At 39.2% G+C, this 10835-nt stretch overlaps 1 protein-coding gene across 1 annotated transcript in view; it reads left to right on the top strand.

The window, feature by feature from the left end:
* The first annotated feature begins 1222 nt into the window (after positions 1-1222).
* Positions 1223-10835, top strand: part of LOC121516136 (cGMP-inhibited 3',5'-cyclic phosphodiesterase A-like) — an 89392-nt gene continuing 79779 nt past the window's right edge. The window contains exon 1 of the mRNA XM_041797240.1: positions 1223-2119. Within this exon, the coding sequence (XP_041653174.1) occupies positions 1223-2119 (897 nt within the window). The remainder of the gene's footprint in view (positions 2120-10835) is intronic.

Here is a 10835-nt window from a genome sequence, read left to right as displayed (position 1 = left end):
TACTCTGCACCACTGTGTCTAAGTGTAACCTTGCAAAGCAGATTCGCATATTTCCGTGTTTCTTACTGGCAAATCCATTGTGCCAGGTTATATTAATATACTATTAAAGATAGCATTCTTTGATGTAAATATTTTTAGTTGCCCACAGCTAGCCTGACATCATATCTAAAAATGCTGTCACAATGCTTTCTTCCAAATCATTTTTTCATTTAGTACCAGAGAGAAAAAGAGCATTATGTGACTGCAGCACATCTTATTAAATCCTCTCATAAAATGTAGGGCAAACAGGTGAAGGCTGCTAACTTATTCAGCCACACGGTAGACAGATTTAGGATTTTAATCCTAAAAGAAACATGGTTTGCAAGATTGTAACAGCCAACACTTGGTTGGTAGTGTTGTGCTTTTGGTTTCATTGTGTGTTTGATTTTTCTGAGCATCATCCATTAAAGCTACCTCCTAATTCTGGAAGAACCAATTTCCCCTCTAAGTATAAATTCATCTCTATATTGGAAGTGTTTGACATGGGTGATTTAAGCAAGCTTTGACTGATACATGATGTAGTTTAAAGTTATGTGGTGCCCTTATGATGTCCCTTTTTCATCCCCATTTATACACTTCAGTGCCTGTGGAAATATATTACAGGATCATCACGGTTAATTCTCTTAATGGGCCTCCTCCATCTTCCTGAACAAGGCAGGAAATCTTCATGTAAACATGGCATCCATCCATTGCTGAACTGAGTCACATCCAGGGCAGCCTGCGGAGTGAGCAGAAACATGGGGAAGAGGGGCTGAAACGTGAGGGAGGAATCACCGGAGCGGCACAAAAAAAGGGATAGTGTCTAGTGGGAGGGGAGTGAAAGAGAGAGAGGATGAGAGAGAGACTATGGAAAGGAGTGGAAGCAGTGGCCTAGATGTGTGAAACGCCAGGGGTTGCTGTTTTTGGTTCACTGGTTGACTTACAAGGGGCAACTAGACCAAATGTAATGGGGAAGTTCTGCACCACAAAAGTAGGGAAAAAGTTGTCAATCCCTAGATTTTGAATTAAGCAGTTTTAAAATCTTTTGCAGAGTTGCTGAACTCTGATATTGAGGCACTGTCAAATATTTTGGTGCACAGAGAGCATGCATGATGATGGGAGTTTTAAGGGGAACGTGTAGAGACTAAACCTATGTTTTCTAAAACGGTCAGCATTCAAGCATTTGTCTGAGTGACTGATAGCGATGGCCTTGGAGGCAGACAGCGACAGAGGTTCATCGAGAAGCGCTCATGAAAAATATCCCCGGGCTGCGTTGGAGCGCAACGGCTACGTGAAGACATGTGTCACGCCGCTGCACCAGGACGCAGGGAGCCAGTCGTGGCTGAGTGTCGCCGTGACATGGACTCGCCGAGGAGTGTCGTCTGCTGTCTGCGTTGCCTCCGTCTCCGTTATTCTCGCTCTGCTGCTCAGATTGGTCGACTGGGATGCAGGCAGGAGCGGAAATAGCTCGGGTTCTAGTCTTCATTTCGCGGCGGGCTGCGCTGTGGAGCTGCTTTTCACTGCGTGTAACTGCATCTACCCTCTTTTTACACTCGTATGTGCCTTCTTCTGGGTCGGGCTGTATCTGATCCGCTGCGGGGTGCTCATCCGGACCGCCGTGTTTCTGTTAGCGGTCTGCCACTTGGGCGAAGCCGCGGCACAGTCGCTCCTGCGCGGCGCCGAGGAGCAGCTGCTCTCCCTCCCCGCGACCCTGGTAGTCCTCGGCTGCCTGGGCAGCGGGGCTCTGCTTGTCGTCCGCCTGCGCCAGGGAGTGTCCATCCTCGTCTTCATCAGCGTCATCAGGGCCGTCTCCCTCGTCTCTCTGAGCAGGGTCCGGGCCAGCTGGAGACCCTACCTGGCCTACCTGCTGGGGCTGTTGGGGGTTTTGCTTGCGAGGTATGCTGACCGGCTCCTGCCGGCCTCAGGGACCAGCGGGACGGGGTGCTGTGGCTCTGTGACCGGGGCGAAGGAGGAGGACATCCCTGTCTTCAAAAGGAGACGGAGGTCCAGCTCCATAGCGGCCTCGGAAATGATGGCTCACAGTCAGAGCAACAGCAAGTCCCACCGCAGGACTTCGCTGCCATGTATTCCGCGGGACCAGGTAAGACTAGTCCAAGTTTGGACGCGTTTGTCACATCACGGTGAATGATTTGACCTCTCAGTAACTGTAGACATTATCCTGTCCTCTGTTTGTCACTGCTGACATGTGTGACAGTTTTACGCGCGAGTCTTTCGTGACAACGGACCAAACGGGACACCGTAGATAGTCATAACAAGCGTTATTATGATAAGGATGATTTGTGAGCTCCATAGGCCTATAGTGATACTCTGACCTCTTAGTAGTTTTACATCTGTGAATAACGCCTGATATGGTGCTTTGAATTGCAACATCATCTGTTCGCTCTCTCCCCTGCCTCTGCTCTTAATTTGGTCATCATCATTGAGCTCGCGCTGTGTTTGTGCTGCTGATAAGCAAATGGATGGAGCACTTAGCATGCCGAGTTAAAGTGTGCTTGTGTTCCTGTGAGCGCGTGCATAGGTGTGAGGTCAAATCTAAATATTTCTAAAGCGTCTGTTTATCCTGGGTGCTGACCAGTGGCGTGGTGCACGTGCTCTCAAACTTTAATAAATGATGGAGCCAAATTTGAAAGGCTAAATTTGCTACAACAGTGTCCTTACAAGAACCCCCCCCCCCACTTTGAACGGTCTGTTAAATGGTTGTCAATCATTCTTTTAAGTAATGCCTCCTTCATTCTAAACTTCTTTTATATGTGATGTAGTTTAAACTTTAAGCCATGATAATTAGTTGGATAGAAATCCATGAATGAGGTGGATATACTCTATCCTGACTGTTGCTTTAATGAGCGAGCTGTGAGCTTCAAGCATATCTGTGTGTTATCCAGCTTGAAACACATCCTAAAATAGCTCTGATTTCAACCTCTAAACATTCATTCTTACATCATGTTGGCTCAGTTTCATTGACAAAATGCAATATTTTACATATCATGACACTTATAAGATTTTTTTTAACAAATCACATTTGTATCTGATTCAATCCTGCAGGTGTAAGCTTTGTCTGCCACAGAGCAATGTTTTATTTTATACTACTGACATATCAGTCCTATTGTGGCCTGTAAAACTGTAACAGATCTATCTTTGTGCTTTGAAAGGGGAATTGTGCCTTAAACAGTGCTGATTGTTATGCTGATTGTTGATAATGGCCATATACAAAAAATCAATAATGCTTTTTTTAAACTAAAGAGTACAAACAGCCAGAGTTTGCAGTCCTTCAGAATAAAACCATGCTATACATCTCTTTTCAAATCAGGCAATATAAGCCTTATTTGTTACATATTCTGTGATCATATCTTCCCTATCTAAATACCATCTTTTTTATTGTTAAATCATCATGGTAAGGTTAACAAGAAGAGTGATCCTCTGCTAAACATCCCTCAATTTTCACCTCCAAAATTTTGATGAGCAATTTTAAGTGAGACATAACAACTCTGCAGGAAGCATCACTGAAAAAGTGAGACCCAATTTTAAGCATTATATTATCAGCTAACTCAGGCGTACTATAAGACACCATCCATGTGAGTTTCAAACATATTTTCTTATAATAAGCTGCTTGATAGCAGCCAGGGGCAGAAAGAAAGGAATTTCATTTACTCCTGTTGCTGTAATTGAGTGGCGTTTGCATACTTGTTTTTTCCTGAGTAATAATGAACAACTCTGCTTTCACTAAAGTGTATTTTTGGAGGAAGTGTTCCCACATTTTGCACTGTATTCAGAGTAAAAAAGAATTAAAACTAAATGGCAAAGAGAGGAGGTCCAGTGTTTCGGTCAACTATGCGAAACTGGCCAGTTGATTTGGCTTACAGTTCCAAATGACGGTCAGGAGCACATAGCATAACATACAGCCAAAGTTTGAATTTCATTGACTTTTATTAAAACACTTGCCCTTAATTTAGAAACCTTATTGAGGATTCATATACTCCTACTGTTTTTGCATTGCAAGTGAAAGAATGATCATATCTCATTTTTTCATCCCCCATACCTTGGGACTTTGTTAAACCATATATTATTGCTATAATCATACAACAACTAAAGTACGTGTACCAATTTTAAAGATGCTATTTTGTGTGGATGTGGAAACAGTGTGCCTTGAGATTTTGGCTTGATCTTAGCTGTGCCTTGGGCAAAAGAAAGGTTAAAAACAACTGAAGAAAAATTAGGGGTCAATTTTGATTTTTCAGGGACAATACTTATTGTGATTATTAGTGATTCATAAGTCTGGTAACCAATATTTGGAACTGATATGCATTTATTTTGATGGAAAAAATGTACTTCATGCAGCAAAAGTAAAATTGCATGATAAAAAAAATGAAGGGGGAAAAATAGCCCTTGCTCTATGAGCGTGAGAATTGGCCCAGAGCAACACTGTAACAGTTGCAATACAGGAAGTGATGCCATACACTCACTATGTAAGTGGCATCCATGCTCCATGCTTATGTGTTGATTGGCAGATTCTCATGTGACATCTAGCCAATCAAATAGAAGATGTAATATTTTGATAATAAACTAACTTTACACATTTGAATAGAAAATTGTACCAAAGAGACTGTAGACTGTAAATTCAGTTTTAAATGTATAGATAATAACTTTTTTATAGAAGTTATCTCAATGAATACAGGGAGAACTTGCAAACTCTGCAAAAGGCTTATGAATGACAAAGCATTCATACCAGAAGCCTACTTGCTGTGAGGTGACAGCACTGACCACTGCACCACCTTGCAGCCCCCAAAATAAAGTGTATGAAGCCTTAGGTATGGGTATTAATATTTGATCTGCTCACAATCATAATTTAATTTAATTTAATTAAGGCTTGTGTAAGTTTAATAGTAAGGGCTGCCAAAAGATCATTTTTAATCACAATAAATCTCAGAATTTCGCATCTTTTTATGTCATTTTATCATGGAATTAACCAGGGAAAAAGAAACTTGTAGAGTTTTGAAAAAGAAAAAAGGAATCAGCAAAAAGGTAAATGTTTGATAGCACAAGGTGCAGATGACTCTTTACTTTTCCATTAAACTGTCTGTGAGTATTTTTTTTTAAGTAAAATGAGACATGAAGGATCAGAGGTAGACCTCAGCATCACTGTTTCTGCAGAGAGATGCTGACATGGCTTAACCAAAGTGTGAAGAATGGGATCATTTAGCATTAATTGTGATTAAAAAAAAATTGTGCACTAATTGTGGACCTTAATTTATTGTTAATCACACAATTTATCTTGACAGCCCTAGTAATAATAATGTTATATAAATTTATAAGTAAATCTGTTAATATTGGATGACATAGTTGAATTATCTTCCTTACATATTGTGATAAATTTTGACTTTTGCAGTGTGTTTATAACAAATGCCCATGTTACAGTAACAAAACATGCATCCCTAATTTCTTTTGTTGAAAGCTGTTAATATATGGATTAAAAACAACTGAAATTTTCAAAATGCCTTCTCCTTGAAATGTGACTGAACTACAGTCTGATGCATTAATTGATCATGTGTATTCTATGAAAGGACATCTTGAGCATAAATCAGAAGCTGTTTTTGTCAAAACACCATTTATGTGTGTCTGAACTAAACTCCTTATCTCTGGTGAACATTAGTAAGAAGATACAACCTTTTTTGCTGTAGATAACAGTCTTATGTTCATTTTTTCTTGAATAATCAAAGCTCTTTTTGTGTGTGCTTGGGGGTTTGTTGACACATGATAACATGTGCATCTAAATGTTTTTGTTTCCACCTCATCCCCTAATTTTGGAAAAAAAATTATGACACACAAAAAAGAACTGGTGATGGAGATAATGAATGATCCTCTGCAAGAATCCACGGTTTATCCTGAGTGGGTGATCTTATGCTATGTTTCCCAGAGTAAGACTGAGTGATCCTCCCTGATGACATTGCTCTGTTTACCTCTGATGACAACTTTGTTCTGATTTTCAGATTCTAATCTCATAGGTACACGATTAGATTAGGTACACTTTATCTATCCCTCAGTGGAAGAAATTCAGTTTTTACAACACTGTAAATCAGAACAAAGGTATCAAACAAAGTGTTAAAGAAAAATGTGTTGAAGTAAAATAAGATAGATGATTCAAATGATATATATATAGATTATCTGTAGCCTTCACATTTACATCAAAGATAACCTACTTTGAAAGCAGACATATTGAGTATTATAAAGTGAATATACTATCAGATGAGCACATATGAATAACAATTTAAGAGATGTGATAGTTCACTAGAAATTAGGTATCCTGATGCATCAGCATCCTTAGCCTGTGGACCTCATAGAATTGTACAATAAGCAGACTAGACATTTGATCAAAATCCACTTTCTCCTTTTAGGTTATTAATGCTTATTTTGAATACTCTTCATTCATACTTTTTCTAACACACAAAAATACACAGTTTTTTCACTCATGTTTAGTTGTTAAGCTTTAGCTCTACTTAATTTCACTTTATTAATCAATGTAATGTTTATAGTTATATGTAGACAAACTTTTCCTTTGAGTGGCAAATGTTGCTTTAAGCATTAGCCATTAATCCTGTATGTAGACACCTAAAACAGTCTAAATTTCCTCTGTAAATGCATGTTATTTGTGATCATTTGAAAAATTTAGATCTGATCCCACTCTGTCTGTGTGACTCTTGCTACTCTGTTGTTCATTGATGGTATCCAGGGAATGCTAACTGAGTGGACTATTGGCACTATTAACAGCTCCATTACACACTCCACCTCATGATGTCTGGAACAGAACTGAAGAAAGATTTAACTTTTAAATTAAAAAAAAAACAAAAAAAAAATGTTAAGGACATTGTGTCCTACTGTGGCAAGCCCTCACATGAACAGGGAAATTAATATAGGGGGCAGAGAGGAATAAAACACAGGCTGCACTTTGAGTTTGAAGTAGTTGAAGAAATATAGTAGCATTTTAGTGTTGTTGGCTGGTTGTGTTTTTGTATTTATTGTATTTAGGAACATTTTTATAGTCTTAAAGACACTGTTACAATTCTTTGCCCCTCTTTACAAAGTCCAGTTTCCGCCTGCAGCAGCAAAAAGTGTTGACAAGATCAGAAACCTTGCACAGAAACAACATTTAAGTTAGAAATTGGATTACAATGATTATACAAAAGTTGATCAATCTCTGTGAGTTGTGTCAGTGACTTCCTTCACTTTTACACATACACCATTTAGCACATTTATTTATAATAAAGTGGGGCTGCACAGCAGCGCAGGGTCTAGTCTCTCACCCAGTGACAGCTGGGATAGGCCCCACCCCCACCCACCATCCTGACCTTAAATGGCATGAGCTGCGTAGAAAAAGGATGGATTCAAAATACACTCCTAAATTAGGCTTAGAAATGTCTTTGTATTTAGTTTTAGCATTGCTTACCTAAGATTAAAATTTATTTTGGTGACCTAATTAACAAATGCATACACAAGTAGCTTCTTGTAGTTATAAGATATGACATTTAACCCAGGATGTATGAAATGAGTCACTCCTTGCAGACTGTAATGCACCAGCTCTCCTTTCAACAACTTAGATAGGCTCATGCTTAACTCATCTCTGGTTATCTGTCAATCATTCTCAGTTATTAAACCTATCACTCCTCTATTTTTCCTTTGAAAGACACTGAATCATATGCTCTTTTGTGTTGCTCTTGTATTTTAATGTTGGAACAACCTGATACAAGAATTTCTCTCAAAATAAAGTTCTATGTTATCTATTTCTTATCTTTTTCAGTGTCTTTGGGTGAAATATATTTATAGACTTCCACTTTAGATGGCAGATCTATAGATAACTGAGAGACATTGTGGCCAGGACTTGGACACAGGTCACTGTTTACAGTTTGACTAAATGTAAAAAATGGACTTAGAGTTGAGATTACCTAGAGATTCTGCAATATGGGATTTATTCTCTAGTCTGCACTAGTGTTGGGGGTTTCTATTCAAAATGTAAGTCATTACACACCTACAGCTTTGTGTAAGCACGTTGCTGTCACATTCTGGTCTTTTTTGGGCGACAAATTCAAAGTAGTGTTCACATCTCCAAACCTCAAAAGATGTCTGTCCTTCTCCATTGATCCGGCCAACATCACTTGTCTGATGAATGCTGTGTAAGCATAACCTGTCATGCCAGCTAGACCGTTTCTTACGTCCATTGCATGGGATACATTTAACCTCCCATGCAAAGTGTTTGGGAAGGGCAGTTTTCAAGAAATTCTCTAAAGGTGACTGGATTAATTCTCTGTCCGTCATATTCATTATGGGCCAATCACAGCAACAAGAAAAAAGGAGGTTGTAGTCATGCACAGTTCCTGTCAGTAACATGAGCTCGGCAGGCAAATGCTGTTGTAGTTTCCAAAGAGTGGAGCTTGTTGGTGGATAAACCTAATAATGAGGCAGGTTGGTAGAAGTGCAAAAACATCTTCCCTGCCATGAAAAGCCCCCAGTGTGGGTCTGTGCTCCTCTTTTAATAAAGAAATGCTACCCAGAGGTGATAAAATCTGTCCCTAAAGCTACATCCAAGTTAACTGCTACACCAGCAGCCTATGGCGTACAGTAAAATTAAACCCCACCCATAACAAACTCACACTGAAGCAGCTGAGGGGAGGAGCGGAAATGATCTTTTCTGCCATGACAAGTTTTCAGTGTGACTCTGTGACTTTTTTTTTTTTTTTTTTTTTTTAAAGAAATGTTGTCCAGTTCTGGTAAAAGTGCTGCTATTGTATAGCTACATCTGAGCTAATCGCTACACTGGCAGCAACCTTTGCTACTGGTTTCAAGTACAACTAAATGACGCTGATGGGTCAGATCTGTTCACAGACTTGGCACAATCCTTTCAGATTGAAGCTTTTTAAGATGGATCACCCTGATGACTGAAATGGAATCTGGCCAATCCTTCTACTTTGTTAGAGTAGGTTAACGTATGCAAGCATTAAAAAGGACTTTGATTAGATTTTCTGTCACAAATAGTGTAAGAACTTAAAACAATAAAAGTAACACATTGATTTCAAACATTAACAGTAATATGATTACTGATGTTAGCAACAATTATGTGTTTAATTACCGAGTTACAGATAAATGTAATCTGATTACAATAATGTGTTTCTCTATACTGTTATTCACAACACTGCTCTTCTTATGGACTGTATTCCTGTGTTTCAAATAGCATATCGGTTCATTCCACATCATTTGATCAATGGCTGCTTTTGTAAACATGGCCAGTATCAGCCGATACTGATGTTTTATTGATGCATCTGCTTATCCCTTATTAGGATTACACAAATGCAAACAGAATACAAAGTGAATTCAAATTTTCTATGCAGATATCTGTTTCTTGAAACCTTCTTTTGCTTAGTAGTAAGCCATTTTTACACATGCACATGAAAACTTGACCTGAGGTAATTGTTCAGTGAAGGAGGGATGTGAAATTATCTGAATCTGACAGGAGGGTGGGGTCCTTTCAAAGACAGGTTAGTCTTTTCAGTTTGTGAACAGGACCAGCATGAAATTCCACTAAAAATAAAGTTCTAACTCTACACCGCTCAGTGATGATGCAGTAAAACGAGGACAAGTCGATGAATGAAAAAACAAAAACCCTGCCATTACTATTCAATATTGTTAGATAACACTTTACTTCCCCTGATGCCTCTGGTTAGTACTACATGTGAACTGAAATGATGTGCATGTTAATTTTGCACTCCAGTCAGTCATGGTGGAGTTCTGATTCTGACTGTTAGCTTACGTTATTTATGAACATTCAAAGACCTTTGGAGAGAACTGTTCAGTCACTTCTCTTGGTTCCTTCCTTGTCTACTTCCTCCCTCCTTTCTAAAAGTCATATCATCTTTGGTACAGTAATCCATACTATGGATAATGAAGCTCTCCTGAGTGCAGTTATACCTGAGAGTAGCAGGGCTTTTCTTCAAACATCAGCTCTGCAGTATTTATGAAGCTGCCTGGTGCAGCCTGCCAAGCCAGAGGCAAGACAGACACTCTGCTGAGCTGCAAGCTGGAAAAAGCATCACCTTGGTGACTTTATTCTGCATATTCTCTCTGTTTTGAAGACATGGGATTAATTAATTTACTGTTGTACTTCTATGTAGTACATATTACATTAATGTTATGCCAGAAATCCCTTTTATGTGTTGTTGAGTCTAAATATTTGAAGATTTTGACATGACTCCACAGTGATCTTTTCTGCTTTGGCTCCACACAGATGATTTGTGTTTTGACAGAAGTTGTTTGTGTTTTAGCCGGGGTCTCAGTGGGATGGGGATTTCAGGGGAAAGGCCTCAGCTAGTTGTTTTTGGGTCACATGCAATTGAAAAACACTCGCTTTGTACAAGATAGCCACAGCTATAAATAGAAGGTCTAAGATAAGAACAATATTTCCAAGTATTTTGTTGTTCAGTATTTTCTTGTTCAGTTTCCTGTCAAAATAGCTCGTCACTCTCAAAACATGACCAAGTTCTGATAAGAGTCTTCAAGCTGTACATGTCAAAACAAGCCAGCATGTAAGTCAGTATCACTCAGAGCTGTTACTCAGCATCATGTAGAGTGTTTTTGTGAGAGAGGATGAGGATGGAGGCTGATGTAGAAGCAGAAACATGTGCCCAGAGATCTATTTGAGGGAAGAAAGGCCCACATTCTCTCACTGACGCAGATACATTCCCTTAGAGACACACAACCTGCTCCTGCCTGAGATTTGTGATTTTGTGTCACATATTTAACACCATGGAGATAAT

Source organism: Cheilinus undulatus, linkage group 2 (assembly GCF_018320785.1).
Source record: "Cheilinus undulatus linkage group 2, ASM1832078v1, whole genome shotgun sequence".
Taxonomy (NCBI): Eukaryota; Metazoa; Chordata; class Actinopteri; order Labriformes; family Labridae; genus Cheilinus; species Cheilinus undulatus.
Note: the sequence above shows the minus strand (reverse complement) of the source record. Positions and strands in the feature narration are given on the sequence as shown.